The sequence below is a fragment of the Indicator indicator genome, chromosome 7 (genome assembly GCF_027791375.1).
Source record: "Indicator indicator isolate 239-I01 chromosome 7, UM_Iind_1.1, whole genome shotgun sequence".
Classification (NCBI taxonomy): domain Eukaryota; kingdom Metazoa; phylum Chordata; class Aves; order Piciformes; family Indicatoridae; genus Indicator; species Indicator indicator.
The window spans coordinates 33,215,123-33,233,378 of NC_072016.1; the positions used below are offsets into that span (position 1 = coordinate 33,215,123).

An 18,256-nucleotide genomic window follows, 5' to 3' on the forward strand; every position below is an offset into this window, starting at 1 on the left:
GATAAAGGGAATAGGCACAAACAAATCCAGGAGGTTCCATCTGAACTTGAGGAGAAACTTCTTTCCTGTCCTAAACTTGAGGAGAAACTTCTTTTCTGTGAGAGTGCTGGAGCCTGTAGCAGGCTGCCCAGAGAGGCTGTGGAGTGTCCTTCTCTGGAGAGATTCCAAACCCACCTGGCCATTGTGATTCTGGGCAACCTGCTGTGGGTGACCCTGCTTTAGCAAGGAGTTTGTACTAGATGTACTCCACAGATCCCTTACAACCTCCACCATGCTGGGATTCTGCAATATAGTATAAAACATAAAATGGAAACCATAGAAGATGCTGCAACTTGCACCATCCCCTCCTGCCTTTCCCCTCCATCAAGCTGAGCATGTGCTTTGCAGCCTGATGGCAGGGAGCAGCAGTGTTTAGGACTCTTACATGTGTTTTAAATATTGTTTGTATCTCTGAAGTTAATAAAATCTGTACCAGCAGTGGCAATCTTATGATTTCTGTCTGCCTGAGAAACAGCAAACAGCAAAATTTGAATGGGCTTCAAATTTAGCTTAATACCTTGTGCCTAATTCAGCTTGCTCTGTCTACAAGTAAATTCTTAATTGAAGCAGTCATTCAAAAAAATATCCTCGGTCTCTTCAGCAGCAGGTAGTTTGGGTGTGCTTTTGAAGGAGGAAAATATAAGAGTAAAACCAAAAAGGAATAAATGGAACTTTTCAGGTTTAGCTTTGCATATTAAATAATTTGGGTGCTTTCATTAAGTACAGGCAGATTGTTAGTTAGAACCACAGATTTTGGATACACTGAGCACACTTTCTGTACTGGATTAGCCCATCTGTCTCTCTAAAATTTCTTGTTCTTTGTGTTCAATCCACAGACTCTACAGAGGAGAACAATTTACACAAAGACCTGCTGACTTCGATGCTGATTCTGCTCCTGGTCTTCATCATTTTCATCCTGTTGGCTGGCTATTTTTTCAGGTAGGGCTGTGTGGAGTTCTGTATGCAGAAGTAGCTGAGCCTTGTTTCGATATGATCTAACAAGGAAATGAAACATGCGCTTCTGGGGAGGCAGAAGCCTCCATCACAGCGCAGAGGAGGTTGTCACAGTAGCGGTGGCTCTCGCTGTGAAGATGAACAGAAAGAGCTTCTCCCAAATTACATGGTTGGTAAAGATTGATTTGGGGAAAATGCTTGTTGCCTTTCAACAGAGTTACTCAGTGGTGTGTGTATTTCAGGTTCAGAAGACACAGGAAAGCTGTTGTGAACTCTGGGGACAAAAAGATGCCAAATGGGATCTTAGAAGAACAAGGTATGGAGAGATTTACTTTCCCTTTGTTTGTGTATATACACACTCGTTTCCTCCTTCAGAATTCTGCTCTTCAGTTGTGTTTGCTTTTTGTGTATAAGCTACAGGATTGTTCTTAAAGAGAAAACAGTTTAAAAAACAGAGGTCCCTCTTGTATGGCTCCTCATCTGTATATACAGTCTTAACTTTCAGTTGCTTTCACTTTACGTTGTAATACAGCAAATGTGCCTTTGTAAATGTTTCTTGTGCTCTCTATATATGTTTTATTAGGATGCCAGCTGAGATCCAGGTTTCTGGCACTGTGATCTTTGTATTTAGAGAAAGAATTGCAGTATTTCTTCTTAAAAGGGGGAAAAAAACTCAAAAGAAGAAGGTACTTAACTCGTGAAATTACTGACTGGTTCCTGAACGTAAAGAGAAACAGGGAAGGACATGAGACAGGGCAGGGTTATAAGCCAGAGGCACAAAACTAAAACTCTTTCAGGGGTTGCAAATCTTTTCCACTGTTTTTTTGGTGTGCTGGGTTTCTCTGTTAGAGGGGGGGTGGCTCTGTGAGGCTCAGTTCAAACCTAGCCATCTGTTTCTTGCTTAGAAATTACTTCATCCATAACAGAGAGGAAAAACTTAGTGTCAGTTTCACGTTGCTGCCTATGACTGAAGATGGGTTAATAAACAGGGTGGCAGTCAGAGAGAAAGTCAAACCCCTAAATATACCACTCAGCTTCCTGTTGGGTTGGCTCTTGGGCATGGGAACCCCCACGAGCATGGTTTGGAGAGCTCTGCGGTGGCCTCCTTCTGGGTAGTGCCCTTGAGTGATGAATGGTTAGTGCAGCCAGCAGTGGGTTGTAGTTTGTGAGTCTTGGAGGTCTGCAGAGATGCTGAGGGGACTGGAGCATCTCTGAGGAAGAAAGGCTGAGAAACCTGGTCCTGTTTAGTCTGGAGAAGAGCAGACTGAGAGGGGATCTTCTCAATGCTCAGCAAGAGCTAAAGAGTGAGGGGCAGAGGGATGGGGCCAGACTCTTTTCGGTGGTGCCCAGTAACAGGATGAGGGACAATGAGCACAAACTGGAACCCAGGAGGTTCCATCTGAACTCCTTTCCTCTGAGGGTGTGGAAGCCCTGGAGCAGGCTGTCCAGAGAGGTTATGTCTTCTTCTCTGGAGAGATTCCAAAGCTGCCTGTACATTGTGATCCTGGGCAACCTTCCATGGTTGACCCTGCTTTAGTAGGGAGATGTTGGACAAGGCGATCTCCAGAGGTCCCTTCCAGCCCTGCTTTATGCTGGGGTTTTGTGTGATTCTGTGAAATCACACCACCATAATCAGTGTGTAGGGAAGTGGTCTGCTTTTCTGTTGGCCCATGGTTGTAAATAAAACTTGTCGTCACCAAAATGTGACTTTAATCCCTCCACCTCTTCCAGCCACCCCATAGGGATGCTCATTGCAATTCCCAGATGGCAAATTGTGCTCCTGAGGAGGTGTGAAAGTGTCCTAGGGCTTTATTTCCTCATGTGAGCCAAGGTCTAGGTGGCAAGAAGTGCTCACAGCAATCCCTGTACCAAACTATGCTGCTACGGAGTAATTGGATGCTGGGGTTGTGTGATCTGGGGCAACTGAGTAACAGGATGACTAAGTGCAGAGCTTCTGTTGTCTACCAGGTTGAAGTTTTTAGTGATTTTGATGTTTTTTTTTTGCTTTAGTTTGTTTTTTTTTTTTTTTTCCTCTTAACAAGTGAACTAAGTTACAACATCTCTTTGGAGATAGATGTTAAGAGCTGTCCTTGCCCCGTGGGTTGATGATCTCTTCATCAGCAGAAGTAATCTTCTCCTTTTTCTAAATAAAACTTGTCACATTTTAATCTGGTGTAAATACAGAAACCATTAGTTTTACTAATAGTAGTTGCACTTGAGTTGGTCTCGTTCTCAATCTAGCAACATCTCTTTGGAGACAGATATTAAGAGCTGTCCCTGCCATGTGGCAGAGCAGCTCTGGATTGATTCATAGATTCATAGAATAGTTTGGGTTGGAAGGGACCTTGAAGACCATCTAGTTCCAACCACCTCTGGCACTTGCAGGGACACCTTCCACTAGATGAGGTTGCTCAAGGCCTCATCCAGCCTGGTCTTGAACACCTTCAGGGAAGGGACAAGACCAGGTTGGATTTGTCTTGATGATCTCTTCATCAGCAGAAGAAACCTTCTCCTTTTCTAAATAAAATCTGGTCACATTTTAATCTGGCATACATTCAGAAACCATTTTTTTTATTAATAGTGGTTCTACTTGAATTTATTGTATGCTCAAAGGAGCTACTTGACCTGTGGTTTGTTTTTTTTTTTTTTTAATTTCATTTAAATCAGCTTTAGCACCAATTCAAGTCTCATGAGTAAAGCATGTTTTGACATCTTCCAGCATAAAAATTAATTTGTAGCTGGAAATAGCTTGTTGCTCTGGACATGCCTTTAATGTGTATTTTCCTTGTACTGACAGAACAGCAACGGGTCATGCTGCTCAGTAGATCTCCCTCAGGCCCCAAAAAGTATTTCCCTATTCCAGTGGAAAATCTGGAAGAGGAAATACGGATGCGATCAGCGGATGAAGGGAAGCTCTTCAGGGAGGAGTTTAATGTAAGTCCTCACGTTTGGAGCCGGTGGCTGCATGGTGCAAATGAGGGGGCAAAATAAAATACCTGCAAGTATAGAAGTGCTTTGTGCGTGATGCTGCTGTCTCAGAGCCTCAGCACTTGTGTGGGTGTGCTGGTACTGGTTGTGTGTGCTCTGTCAGGGTGGTAAATCTTTATCTGAACAAAATCTAGAATGTTAACTGCTTCATATTCCATTCCTGCCAAATGTGCAATATATAACTGTTTGACACATGTTAACCTCTAAAGGTGGTCCTTAGTGTCTGCCTGAAAGCTGGAGGAGAGGAAAATTGACTGCGAATCACTTTAGCATTGATTTCTTGGTGGCAGTGGAGGTCTGAATGTCTTATCTCTATGGGAAGTACTCAGAGCAGAAGAAACAATGTGGTCTGTAATATTGCCCTAGTGAGGTTTGACTGGCTTTTGGGCAATTAGACCTTTAGCTCTTTGTTATTATCCCATTGCTTCCCTACTTGCACCTAAAATCATAGAATGCTTTAGATTGGAAAGGACCTTTAAAGGTCATCTAGTCCAACCTCCCTGCAATCAGCAGGGACATCTGCAACTAGATCAGGTTCCTCAGAGCCCCATCCAGCCTGACCTGGAATGTTTACAGGAGTAGAGCTTCTACCACCTCTCTGGGCAACTTGGGCCAATGTTTCACCACCCTCAGTATAAAAAGTTTCTTCCTTCTCCCTAGTCTAAATCTCCCTTGTTTAGTTTAAAGCTATCATCCCATGCCCTGTCACAACAGGTCTTTTAATGATTGTCCCCATATGTTTCTATGAAGTGTTTCAGCTTGAAGGGTTTTTCTTTGGAGCATTGCCTTGGCAGAAAGGAGATTTTCTTTTCTGCTCGTAAGCCAAGCTTCAGTTGTGTGTGGTTGTGTAGATAAGTCTTCAGCCAAGTCTGTGGTGAGCTGCTGGTTTCTATGGAGGAACCCAAAGTGATGAGTATATTTTCGCCTGGAAATGGCCTCAAGTTGCACCAGGGAAGGTTTAGCTTGAACAGTAGGAAACATTTCTTCCCCAGATGGATTCTCACGGTCTGAAACAGGCTGCCAGAGCAGTGGTGGAGTCCCCATCCCTGGAGGGGGTTTCAAAGCCATGTAGCTGTGATGCTGAGGGTAATGGTTTAGTGGTGACCTGACAGTGGTGGGTCAGTGGTTGGACTCAATGATCTTAAGGTCTTTTTTAAGCTAAACCATTCCACGATTTGCATCTGCAATTTGTTTGATATATTTAAAGCACCTAATTTCTTTGCCTTCTCAGAGAGAGAGCATTGTGAAGATATTTATCAAAGTCAACAAAATGAATGTGAAAACTCATTTGACAAGTTGTGCACTTGTGAATTTTGAGTCTCATGATTAATACATTCTGCAGTTAGCAGTAAAACAAGCATCTATTTTTATTTTTAAAACCTGCTTTGCTTGGACCATTTCCTGCACCATGCTGTAAGCCTATGAATTTGTCTGTGCACAAGTACTGAGTCTGAAAACTGGGTTCCAGTCCCCATGAATGAGCAGTTGGAGCAGTGATGGCACAGAAAGTCTTGATGCTTCAGGTGATTTTTTTTTTTCCCCTCCAAAGTATGTCCTGTGGCTGCTTTAGATGATTCATGAGCTGTGTGCTCAAGCCTGAGAGGGGAAGAAAGGGTGAAAGACGGTTGGAAATCAGAGAGATTGTAGCAGGAGCCAGGAAAGCTGAGAAACAGTCTGTTGGTGCAGCACTGGGAAGAAGGGGGCTGAGAAAGCAACAGCTTTGGTAGTTGACATGCTAGAGGGACCTGAAGAAGCTTGAGAGGTGGGCTTGTGTGAACTTCATGAGGTTCAAAGAGAGTACGGTCCTGTGCCTCCATCAGGGCAACCTCCAATGGCATTATAGGCTGGGAGATGAAGGGGTGGAGAAGGACATGGGGGATCCTTGTGAGTGAAAAGCTGGACATAAATGGACAGTGTGCACTCAGAAGCCAGCAATGTCCTGGGCTGCACACCCAGCAGCATGGGCAACGGGTCAAGGGCAAGAATTCTGCTCCTCTGCTCTGCTGAGACCCCACCTGCAGTGTGGGGTTCAGCTCTGCAGTCCTTATCACAGGAGAAACATTGGACCTGTTGGAGTGGGGCCAGAGGAGGCCACAGCAATGACGGGAAGACTGGAATCCCTCTGCTGTGAGGCCAGGCTGAGAGAGTTGGGGTTATTCAGCCTGGAGAAGAGAAGGCTCTGGGGAGACCTTGTGGCCTTTCAGTATTTACAGGAGCCAGTAAGAAAGCTGGGGACAGACTTTTAGCAGGGCCTGAGAAGGAAGATTTTTTTTTTTTTTTTTTTTAATGCTGACTGTCCAGAGAGATGGAAAGTGCCCCATCCCTGGAACCATTCCAGGTCAGGTTGTTTGGGGCTCTGAGTAACCTCTGCTCTAGTTGAAGGCGTCCCTGCCAATTGCAGGAGGGTTGGACTAGATTTCCTTTAAAGGTCACTTCCAACCCAAATCATCCTATGATTCTTCAGCACAGACATCTGTATGATGACCCCTCCTTGAGAGCATCCACCAGCACATGGAAGTCCTGAACTCCATGCTCTCTTTCCACTATCTGAGGTTACACCTGTATCTGCCACTTGAAGCTGATCCTACTGTTTTTGGATGGGTCTTAAGCTGTCCCCTTGGCACAACTTGTGTGGGGGTTTCTAAGCTGTGGTGGATCCGGACTGCAGCCCTGTGCTGGGGACACTGAGCTGATGGGGATCTGCTGGGAGGAATCTCTGCTTGCTGCAGTGTTTGCTTCACACAGCCTGACTTAATATGTCAGGGGGGATGCAGACACAGGGTCTCAGCTGTGAGTGCCAAATAGATTCAGGCCAAACACTGAGTCTTGTAGGTCAGCAGCGCACCAGGCAAAGATATTATTTCCCAAGTGTCCCAAGTGATTTTTCTGGTGATGATAAAACAAAACCATTGCTGGCAGACCAGGACAAGCAGCAGACAGAAAGACCTTTGAGGATATTTCCCTTAGATTTATGTTCCTAGTGGTGTTCTTCAATACTTTTGATTATATCCTTAAAGCTTAAATTATGAAGAAAAACCTTGCACTTGTTGCACCCTGACCAAAATTGCAGAGGCTCCTTCTGCCTTCAGTTGCCTTTTTTTTTAGTTATTGTTTTTGTTTCTTTGGAAGCATGGGGAAAAAAACAAGGAAAACCGCATATTCCTTTCTGTATGGACCCTTACCTCTGCTTGTCATCCAGAACACAAGATGAGCTGCAGCTTTGAAATTTGTGATGGTTTATCGCCTTGATTTTCAGGTTAATGTCTGAAGAGCTTCCTCGAAGACTTTTCTTTTAAAATTTTAATTTTGACTTGATTGAGATGTCCTTGTGGATCCTTCATTGGGAATCAAAAATTAAAAAGGAAGTGAGACTGAGTCCCTCAGGTGCTTCAGAAATATTTTAGGATTCTGGTGAAGTGGGATAGGACTGTGGTGGCAGCAGATGACCAGTGCCACCAGGACTCATCAACGTCTTGTGATTTGTGCGGTGATGGAGAGAATGTGATGAAGTACGTCCTCGATGAATCACATTTTCCTCTCTGAAGATGGGTGGGAGCAGTGAAATGAGCTGTATCCTTGCACTGAGGTTTAGCACCCACCCTAAGTTGTGCTGCAGGGCATGAGGAGGTTTCTAATGAGAGGTCAGGGCCTTGCAGGAGTGAGGAGCAGGAAATGAAGAGGTTTTTTTACCAGAGATTCATAGATTCATAGAATGGTTTGTGTTGCAAGGGACCTTAATGATCATGTAGTCCCAATCCCCCCACCATGAGCATGGACACCTTCCACTAGACCAGGTCGCTCAAGGCCCCCTCCAGCCTGGCCTTGAACACATCCAGGGAGGGGGCACCTATGACCTCCCTGGGCAAACTGTTCCAGTGTCTCACCACTCTCACTGTAAAGTATTTCCTCCTAATATCCAGTCTAAAGCTACGCTCCTCAAGCTTCAATCCATTTCCTCTCATCCTGGATAATTACTTCGCATGTGTTTTCCACATGAAGGTGCAGAACTTACATGACTGTTCATTGGGAATTTGTTGCCTGACTTTTGAAGTTTGAAGAAACCATGTTTGAAGTGCTAATTATCTCTTTTTATGCAAAACATTAATTAAGTTTCTGTGTTTCATAAATTCTAAATGTACTTTAATTAGCAAAAGCATGGTTTTCGTTCATGGCTCATTTGAGGCTGCATCTGGAGTGTTCATTTCTGGGCTCCCCCAGTTCAAGAGAGACAGGGAGCTACTGGAGAGAGACCAGCAGAGGCTAGAAAGATTCTGAGGGGACTGGAACATCTCTGTGAAGAGGAAAGGCTGAGACCTGGGGCTGTTTAGCCTGGAGAAGAGCAGCCTGGGAGGGGATTTTTCTCAATGCTGATCAATATCTAAAGGGTGGGAGTTGAGAGGATGGGGCCAGGCTCTTTTCAGTGGTGCCCAGTGACAGCACAAGGGGCAGTGGGCACAAGCTTGAACCCTTGAGACTCTGCCTGAACATGAAGAAAAACATATTTGGTGTGAGAGTGATGGATCCCTGTAGCAGGCTGCCCAGAGAGGTTGTGGAGTCTCCTTCTCTGGAGACCTTCCAACCCCACCTGGGCTTTGTGATCCTGGGGAACCTCTTGTGGGTGACCCTGATATAGTGGGTGCGGCGGAGGCGGGGTTGGATTAGATCTCCAGAGGTCCCTTCCAACCCCATCATGCTGGGTAGTCTGTGATTCATTCAAATAAGGAATTTAGCATTTTCTAAAAGCAGCTTGCTTCAACTAATCTTTAATCTCCTCTCTCCTTTCTTTTACTTACACTCACAAGTTTAAACCAAACCCACAAGGGCACATTGATGTTTCCTCTGTGGTGGAGAAGTCTTCCCCACACTCACCTTTTATCCCAAGTCACCCTGACAACATGGAGTGATGTTTTAATGGGAAATTTCATGCTCTGCTCTGCCAACCATGCAGGCATAGTTGCTTGAAGTTGCATGGTTGGTTACCATTTGTATCCCTTCCCCTACATGATTCAGACTGGGCAGTGGTGGGTGGAAAAATGATGGGAGGAGGTGGTTGTGCATTCCCAAACCACTGGGTTTTTACCTTGGTAGGATCCAATATGCTCTCACTGTGGTTTTGGAGAGTTGAGTACAAGAACCCTGATGCAGTCTGGATCTTCTTTACAGCGTTTGCAGTGAGGAGGCAACTAGAAGTGCAGAGCCTCGTGAATGGAGCCTTTTCTGACTCTCCCCTTGCTCTGGGCTGTCTGCCACAGCCCATGCTTGACCACTTGACCCTGGTGGTGCCACCTCAGCTTCTGCTGTGTTGATGGAGGGAGCTTCTCCTTGCTGTCATTTTCACCCTCTTCCTCTCTGTTTCTTCCTTTCACTTGATTGCTCTGCAAGACTGAAGCTTTTTTTAAGCTCAACTAAATTTATCTAGAGTCATTGATCTTGCTGATTACTTGCAGAATTTGACTCGTACAGCAGCTTTCGGCGTGGTTTATTTTTTCTTCCCTTTCAAGTTGGGCCTTCACCTGCAGATCCTAGCAAGATGTTGGATATTTGATGTTCTTAGCAGTGACCTGTTAACAATCAAACTCAATTTACGCTATTAAACCAACTGTTAGGGCTAAAAGTAGCTGTCAGAGCTGAGCTCGAGCGAGCGTCGCAGGGCTGGGTCATGGCGCTGTGAATCACTACAGCAGATGGCAGCTTCAAGCGGCAGCTCTAACAATCTTCTATATAACTGCCATCTCGGGTGGAAAAATGACTTTCTTTTCTTTCTTTCTTTTTTTCCAAACTGCTGAGCTTGTTTGCTGTAGTGAAATCTGCCAGGATGTTGTTTCCTGTTAGAGAGTAATGAAAGTGTGTTTAAGTCTGTTGGGTGGAAGGCAATGTGTAGCAATGTAGGTCTTCTCCAAGCCATGTGCAGTCAAAAGTTGACTGTTCTCTAACACATCAATTTCTGTATTTCTTTCATTTGTTTCAGTCTTTAACACCTGGATATGTGCAGGGAACATTTGAAATGGCAAACAAGGAAGAAAACAGGGAGAAAAACAGATATCCTAACATCCTGCCATGTAAGACATTCCCTTTTCTTTTAAATCAAACAATTAACTCTGGGTAGTAGTATCCATTTATTGAAAAGATTCAAGTAATACAATTTCCCTGGTCACAAAAGTCCTTCATATATTAGAATGCAAAACTTGTTTGCTTTGTGGCCTCTGTCTAGAACTGATCTCTTCCTGTGAGGTTTTTCTGTGGCAGTTACCAAGTGCTGTGCTATAAAGCCTTAGCTCTCATAGGGTTCTACCACATTACATTATGTCAAGTGGATATTTTAGGATCTCAAGTTAGTTTGGGGCAAGCAAATATGGAGAATTTTGCACTTTAAGTATTGTAAAGCAGCAGGCCCAGTGAGCTCTAGGTATGGGAGTAAAGCAAATACAGTAGAGAGATGATCAGAAGTGGTGTTCTCCAGGGCTCAGTACTGGGGCCAATTCACTATGTTGGTGATCTGGCTGAGAGGATCAAGGCACCCTCTGAGTTTTCAGAATACACTAAGCTGGGAAAGAGTGTTGATTTGCTTGAGGGTAGGGGAGGCTCTTCAAAGGGACCTGGACAGGCTGGATTAATGTGCTGAGGGCAATGGGATGAAGCCAAACAAGGCCAAGTGCAAGGTCCTCCACTTGAGTCACAACAACCCCACAAATGCCCCAGGCTTGGGGCAGAGTGGCTGGAAACTGCCCAGTGGAAAAGGACCTTGGGATGTTGGTCAACAGCTGGCTGAAGATGAGCGAGCATGTGCCCAGGTGGCCAAGAAGGCCAACAGCATCCTGTCCTGGATCACCAATAGTGTGGCCAGCAGGATTAGGAAAGTGACTGTGCTCCTGTACTGAGCACTGGTGAGGCCAAACCTTGAGTGCTGGGTTCCTCAAGTGGTGCTCGGTTGGACGTTAGGAAAAATTTATCCCCAAAAGGGTTGTCAAAACCTGGAACAGGCTGCACAGAAGAGCAGTGGAGTCTCTATCCCTGGAAGGGATTAAAAGCCATGTAGAGGTGGTGCTGAAGGACATGCTTCACTGCCCGGTCACCCCTGCTGGATTAACTGTTGAAACTAATGATTTTAAAAGTCTATTCCAACCAAAATGATTCTGTGATACTAAGACATTTGTGGAGAAAATTTCTTGATGAGAACTAGGGACAGTACAGGAGAGAGCTGGTTTGGGAAGTATATTCTTAGCTTGCAAGGAAATAACATATTTCATGTTCATGCTCATGCAAATATACTTGTAATGTGTTTTCTTCTAGATGATCATTCCAGAGTGATTTTGACCCAAATCGATGGAGTCCCATCTTCAGACTACATTAATGCATCGTATATAGATGTAAGTTTACAGTTGTCCACTGTTGGCCCAACTGCAAGCTTTGTGAATAAAATAAGTATTTTTTCTGAAACATCCTCTGTGGCCTTTCATCTTTTAACTGCTGTGGTATTTTATTTCCACAGGGTTACAAAGAAAAGAACAAATTTATAGCCGCACAAGGTAATTATTCTCATCTCTCTGTTTTCTGTAACTTAAGGCTGAATATATTTAATTTTAGACATGTTTGAAAGGTTATTTTCAGCTGTATGTGGTGGCCAAATATGAGTGAGATTTAGAGGTTACAGTTGAAATGACATTCAAGTGAGTGTGAGGTAATCCACAGCCTTTAACCCTGCAGATCCTGCTCTAAGCAGAGTTTTACCTTCTCTCTTCCACCTCCACCTTGCTTCTCTTTTTTTTTTTTTCATCAGCTCACTGAGGGGTTGAAAATTGATGTCTCTTTTCATACTTTCCTTCTAAGTGATCCAGAAACAGAAATTAGCATTTTCACATGAATTCTTACGTTTTATTTAGTCACAAATTGTGGGAACTTTGTCCCAGCAATCCCAGCCACAAAGCAATAGCTGCCCCTGCCCTTTACTCCTGTCCTTCAGAGCATGATGAGCAACTCTCCCAAAATGGTTCATTGTGTTCACAGGTAACTGGTCCAGAGAACAACTCTTGCAAGGAGCAACTGAGGAAACTGGGGTTGTTCAGCCTGGAGAAAAAGAGGCTGAGGGGACACCTTCTGGTTTTCTATAACTCCTTAAAAGGAGATTGTAGTGAGGTGGGGGTTGGTCTCTTCTCTCTGGTAACAAGTGAAAGGGTAAGAGGAAATAGCCCCAGGCTGCACAAGGAGAGGTTTAAGCTGAACAGTAGAAGAAACTTCTTCACTGAAAGGGTTCTCAAATACTGGAACAGGCTCCCCAGGGAGGTAGTTGAATCCCCATCCCTGGAGGTGTTTAAAAGAAACAGGGATGTGGTGCTGAGGGACATGGCTTAGCACCAGCTTTGGTAGAGTTAGGTAACGGTCAGACTTGATGATGTTGAAGATCTTTTCCAACCAAAAGGATTCTATGATTCTATACTGCAATGTGTTGGCCTCTATCCCTCTTGAGCAGAGCTGTCTTCTGTCTGCAGGTCCAAAGCAAGAGACAGTTAATGATTTCTGGAGGATGATATGGGAGCAGAAGTCAGCCATTATCGTCATGTTAACCAACCTGAAAGAAAGAAAAGAGGTAATGAGCTTTCAGTTTGCTCCAGGATGTCTTGATGAGGGTGTTCTCCAACAGCGCCCGTGGGCAGCCACCCTTCTGACCACTTCCTTCTTCAGTCCCTGTTAACACATCTGAGCTTCTGCTCATAAACACACTTTTCATTTCCAAAGAACAAATTTATGTAAGGTGATCTCAAGGAAAAAAATGGTTATCTAATTTTTGTGGTGCACAACCCATGGCCAAATGCAAATTCTTGTGCCTGGGGTTTATCACTGCATAAGGTTGAACTTTGTGGGTGGGTTTGGTTAGAAATGAAGATTTAAAACTTCATTTTTCTGAGCATTAGGTTTCAGAATGCTTTCTGGCACGTGCAGAAAACAATTGGAAACCAAAGCTGCTGCTTTGTGAGTGTTGCTGCTCCTGTCCCCCTTATCCTTCCTCGTACACTTCTCACTCCTCCCATTGCATGAGGCTTTCTGAATGCTGAGATGCACATGACAAGCATGAAACACTTCATTCCTGCTTTGTGGACTTGAGAAACTAAGTTGAAGTATTAATGAAATGTGTCACCAGAAACATAAAAGATAGATTTAAATTATTTTCTTTTCCCCTGGGGGACAGTGCCACACCGAGCATGCTATATCCTTATTTAAAGTATAAAGTCCTCAAAACCTTATGCTGGAGAACAAAAACTTGTTTCCTTGGTGGCTGTGGGAGGGAGGAGGAAAAGGAGGCAGAAGCCACTCAGTGTTGGAGAGCTGTGCTTTTCCTGTCTCTCAGGGGTGACCTCTCCTGCCAATGTGGAAATACAGGGCTAAGCAGCAATGGCTGGGCTTGGGAAGGAGATGAGGACACACTTGTGAGATGTGGTGTGGCATATCACTGCATGAAAGTTGGGCTTTGTACCTGTTTTGTGCGTTTTTGCGGTTACGAGGATGGACATTCATTGTCTGGCTCTTCACACTGCCTTATTTTACTGTAATTGTAGTATTGCTTGGTGAAGCTCAAACAAGAAAGGCAGTCTGTAAGAAGAGCCTATTCCCAATATAAGATGCCAGAACTGTTAAATCTGGATGTTCCTGCTGACTCCAAATAAGGACTGCCTCATGTTTCTGACCAACTACAACTAAAGCTTAAAAACAGGGTCAAGACATCTGAGTCCCAGCAGTTGGGCACCCCTGAATGAAAAACCCAAACGAGAAGTTGTTCAGGTCTGGTTAGGTTGAAAAACAACTTAAAAGCTATTCTCACCTTCTCTGGAGCATCTCTCACATGAAGAAAGGCTGAAAATTTGAGGTTGTTCAGCCTGGAGAAGAGAAGGCTCCAGGGAGAACTTCTGGTGGCCCTTCAGTGCAGATCAGAAAGATGGGGACAGACTTTTCATTTTCAGCAGGACCTGTTTTGACAGGACAAGGGGTGATGTTTTAAACTATAAGTGGGGGGATTTATACTAGAAAGAAGGAGGAAAATTCTTATGCTGAGCATGTTGGGGCTGTGGTCCAAGTTGCCCAGGGAGGGTGGTAGATGCCTCACCCCTGGAGCCCTTCCAGGTCAGGTTGTGTGGGGCTCTGAGCAACCTGCTGTAGTTGAAGATTGTAGAATCATAGAATCATTTGGGTTGGAAAGGACCTTAAAGATCATCTAGTTCTAACCCCCTGCCATGGGCAGGGATGCTTTCCACTAGACCAGGTTGCTCAGGGTCCTATCCAACCTTGCCTTGAACACTTCCATGGGAGGGGACATCCACAGCTTCTCTGGGCAACCTGTTCCGTTGCCTCACCACTGTCACTGTAATGAGTTTCTTCCTAATATCCAGTCTAAATCTACCCTCTTCCAGCCTAATGCGCTTACTGAGTGCAGGGAGAGTTGGACTAGATGATCTCTAAAGGTCCCTTCCAACCGAAAACATTCTATGATTCTCTACATAAATTTAAGCATCAGTGCGCTAGCAAAGTGTCGAAGTGGTATGAAGCCAGATGAGGCACTCTACATACTGACACTCATACTTCTGTTGTTTTATGAGTGACCAGCAATAAAAGCAGCCTCAGTGTTCTAACGCTCACTCTGTGTTTTTACAGGAAAAATGCTACCAGTATTGGCCTGACCAAGGGTGCTGGACCTATGGGAACATCCGGGTGTCAGTGGAAGATTGCATCGTTCTGGTGGACTACACCATCCGCAAGTTCTGCGTTCAGTCGGTCAGTAGCAGTCATGATGCTCTTTCTGGGTCTTCATTTTAAAGCAGCTTCTTAGAATGTCAAACACTTGCTTAAAAGGAATTCAGGAAATTAGTTAAACATGTTTGCAGTTGGGGAAGATGTGACACCTCTCCTAGGCAGGGAAGCAAGCTCTGCAGTTCAGCACTAACAGATTAATGGATTGCAAGATGTTCTGCTCAGTTTCTTTTGGCCACTGAAAATCCTTCCTTGTGACTGGCAGGGAGAGGGAACACAGCAGTAGTGGCTTGGTGGTTTGGGGGACAAACTGCAGACGTAATAGATGAGTGAATTTGAATATGTTTGGGTATTTGGAGTAGCCCATGGATATTAGTTGGCCAACATTACAGCTTGATTTCTGTTGTATCTTTTGGTCTCCAGCACAAATTACATCACAAGAGAGGTGTTCAGGATGAGTTTGCATGTAGAGATTCTCACTCCTTAAATGGGGGGCTGCTGTGTTTGTAATGTGATGACAGTTTAATTCAGATTGAAGACTGAAGACAGCATAGGTTGGTGAGAGGTGATAAAACACACATAGCTATATGGACCTTCATGGAGGGCTCAGAACCTCTCAGAATATGGGTGGTTTCATTTGGTGTTAGTTACAGACCCTGGACTGTGAAGCAGCATCTGCTGATTGAGCCTGGAGATCACTTTGGTGTAACTAGTGGTCACTGATAAGGCATTGCTGATAAAAGCGCTTGGAGAAACCGTGCTCAGAAAGCAGAATGGAAAGGCAGGGCCAGGACAGAGATGTGTGTACTGTGAACATCAGCCAGCAATGTGCACTCTCATCCCAGAATTCAAATCACGTCTGGGCAAATCACATCCCCAGCACACTGGGCAGCAGATGGAAGGAGGGGATTCTGCCCCTCTGCTCCACTCTGCGGAGACCCCATCTGCGACGCTGAGCCCAGCTCTGGAGTCGTCAGCACAGAAGAGACATGGATCTGTTGGAGCAGGGACAGAGGAAGCCACAGCAATGATGGGAGTTCTGGAACCTCTTTTCTGTAAGGACAGACTGAGAGAGTTGTGGTTATTCAGCCTGGAGAAGAGAAGGCTCTGGGCATACTGTCTTGTGGCCTTTGAGTACTTAGAGCTGATCAGAAAGATGGGGACAGACCTTTTAGCAGGGCCTGTTGTTACAGGGCAAGGTGTGATGGTTTGAAACTGAAACAATGAGGTTTATGCTAGATAGAAGGAAGAGATGTTTCACACTGAGGGTGGTGAGACATGTTAAGGTCCCTTCCAACTCAAACCATTCTGTGATTCTATGTTAAGCTGAAGGGCTGGAAAGTTTGAGTGGACCTGGCTGCCTTTCACTTGTTGGTCTCTGCAATGTAGTGTTTAAATATCCATTGAGGGAGACAAAGCAGCTTTATAGAACCAGGAGGCCAAGAAGTGGCCTTGACTCTGGCCAACAGACTGAAGGTTTTTGAGACAGATGCACTTCCTAACCTTGAGGTTAGGTTGTGGTTACTCAATGCAGGTGAAACAATGCTGAGGTCTGCTGTTGTTGCTTTAGGGTAGCTTCTCACTCGTTTTTGAAGAGTAGGTCAGAAGATGAACCTGGCAATATTTGGTCATTATAGCTGCAGCCCTTTTTTTTTCTTTTTTTTCCCCCATGCATGATATCAGAAAAGCTGGCATTTGATATCTCACAGCAATGCAGATCATGAATGTTTAGACTAAATTCTGTGAGTTTCATCCAAGGCTGCTGAAAAGAGGCATTGTGAGGATTTTATAAGTGACAAGGACTTAAGATTTGATCCATTACCAACGTCAACTGTGTGTCTTGGATATTGCAAAAAGAGTTTTCACTGCAAAGTGGCATTTTAATACTAGATGGTAATTTTATGCTGTGTTTGTGTTTTACATACACTGTAAACTTCAACTCTTTGAGTCAGGCTTTAAATGCTGCAGGAATTAAAGTCATAAATAACCACAGCAGGTTGTTTATAAACCTTTGGATGACAAATGAAATGTCAGACTCTGAGTCTATGTGTTCCCTTGCAGCTTCATGATGGATGTAAAGTTCCACGGCTGGTAACTCAGCTCCACTTCACCAGCTGGCCTGATTTTGGGGTGCCTTTCACACCTATTGGGATGCTGAAATTCCTGAAAAAAGTCAAAACACTGAATCCTGCCCACGCTGGGCCAATTGTGGTTCACTGTAGGTATGTATGCATGTGCTTTTCAAGCCCTTCTCTTAGTTTGGCCTGGGATTATGTGTATAATAGCAAGGCTACATTTTAATCTTCTGCTCATAGGCTACAAAGGTTGTCTGTTTGTCTGTCTATATACATATGTATTTCAGGATCACAAACATAATCCGAGGGCTGGAACTCCCTGCTGTGAGGCCAGGCTGAGAGAGTTGGGATTGTTCAGCGTAGAGAAGAGAAGGCTCCAGGGAGACCTTCTTGTGGCCTTTCAGTACTTAAGGGGCTGATAAGAAAGCTGGGGACAGACTTTTTAGCAGGGCCTATCGTGACAGGACATGGGGTGATGGTTTGAGGGGTATTTAGACTAGGTTTAAGAAGAATTTTTTTACCCTGAGGGTGGTGAGACCCTGGCCCAGCTTGTCCAGAGAGGTGGTAGATGTCCCATCCCTGAAAGCATTCCATTTCAGGTTGTCTGGGGCTCTGAGCAACCTGATCTAGTTGTGGATGTCCCTGCTGACTGCAGAGGGATTGGGCTTTAAAAGTCCCTTCCCACTCAAACCATTCCACGATTCTGTGATTTGCTTACATATTTATATGTACAAAGGGCAATAAGATGCTGAAGTTTTTGAGAGCATGGCATAAAAACAATTTCAAAAGCTCTGTCTTTGCTGTAACTTTAATACTTAAACAGAAGCTGTTGTTTTGTTGGGTTTTTTGTATCCATGAGCGATATCCATGAGCGTTTGGTATAAATATCTTCTTTGTCACAAACACAGACTTGTAATCCAAATCTGTGACCTTTGCCACTAAACGTTCCTCTGAGAATTCATCCCCCACTTCTCCCACAATAAAATTGCAGCTAGCCATGTAAAGTATTCAGTAAACACCCAGAAATTTCTGAAGAAAGGCTTGCATTTAAGGACTTACAGGCTGTCATTTTAACAATGCGCTGCATACCAACACAGACCATGTTCCCACCCCTTTGGTCACACGCTCATGAACCTCCTGCTGCTAAAGGCTTGTGCTAAAATCTTAGGTTAATGAACCACAACCAAACTCCATAGATGTTTTAAGAGAATAATTGTGATCCCTCTAGCAACTGTAAGCTCATAAGTGATCAGGAATTACCTTTTCAGGAGAAATTATCATAGTGAGGTCAGAATAAAAAGGAAAGAATAGTGGCTTTGTCTTTCTGGTTCTTGTTTTTGCGGACATGGTTTTAGACTGATGCATTTGTTTCTTTTTCTCTTGCTTGGGTGAGACATCTAGAAATACTCCCCAAGAGTCCTTGAAGAGTTAGTCCTGACCAAGCCAGCCTTTTTGTTTCATCA

The 18,256-nt window shown here is 44.4% G+C and overlaps 1 protein-coding gene across 2 annotated transcripts in view; it reads left to right on the plus strand.

Moving 5' to 3' along the window:
- The first annotated feature begins 919 nt into the window (after positions 1 to 919).
- The window catches only part of PTPRE (protein tyrosine phosphatase receptor type E), a 33,743-nt gene continuing 16,406 nt past the window's right edge, over positions 920 to 18,256 (plus strand). The window contains exons 1-10 of one of the 2 annotated variants that reach the window (XM_054382508.1): positions 920 to 978; positions 1,236 to 1,309; positions 3,791 to 3,927; positions 9,950 to 10,040; positions 11,272 to 11,348; positions 11,471 to 11,507; positions 12,468 to 12,565; positions 14,623 to 14,742; positions 16,712 to 16,714; positions 16,780 to 16,940. In XM_054382508.1, the coding sequence (XP_054238483.1) occupies positions 920 to 978; positions 1,236 to 1,309; positions 3,791 to 3,927; positions 9,950 to 10,040; positions 11,272 to 11,348; positions 11,471 to 11,507; positions 12,468 to 12,565; positions 14,623 to 14,742; positions 16,712 to 16,714; positions 16,780 to 16,940 (857 nt within the window). The remainder of the gene's footprint in view (positions 979 to 1,235; positions 1,310 to 3,790; positions 3,928 to 9,949; positions 10,041 to 11,271; positions 11,349 to 11,470; positions 11,508 to 12,467; positions 12,566 to 14,622; positions 14,743 to 16,711; positions 16,715 to 16,779; positions 16,941 to 18,256) is intronic. The other variant, XM_054382509.1, reaches the window with a different exon arrangement.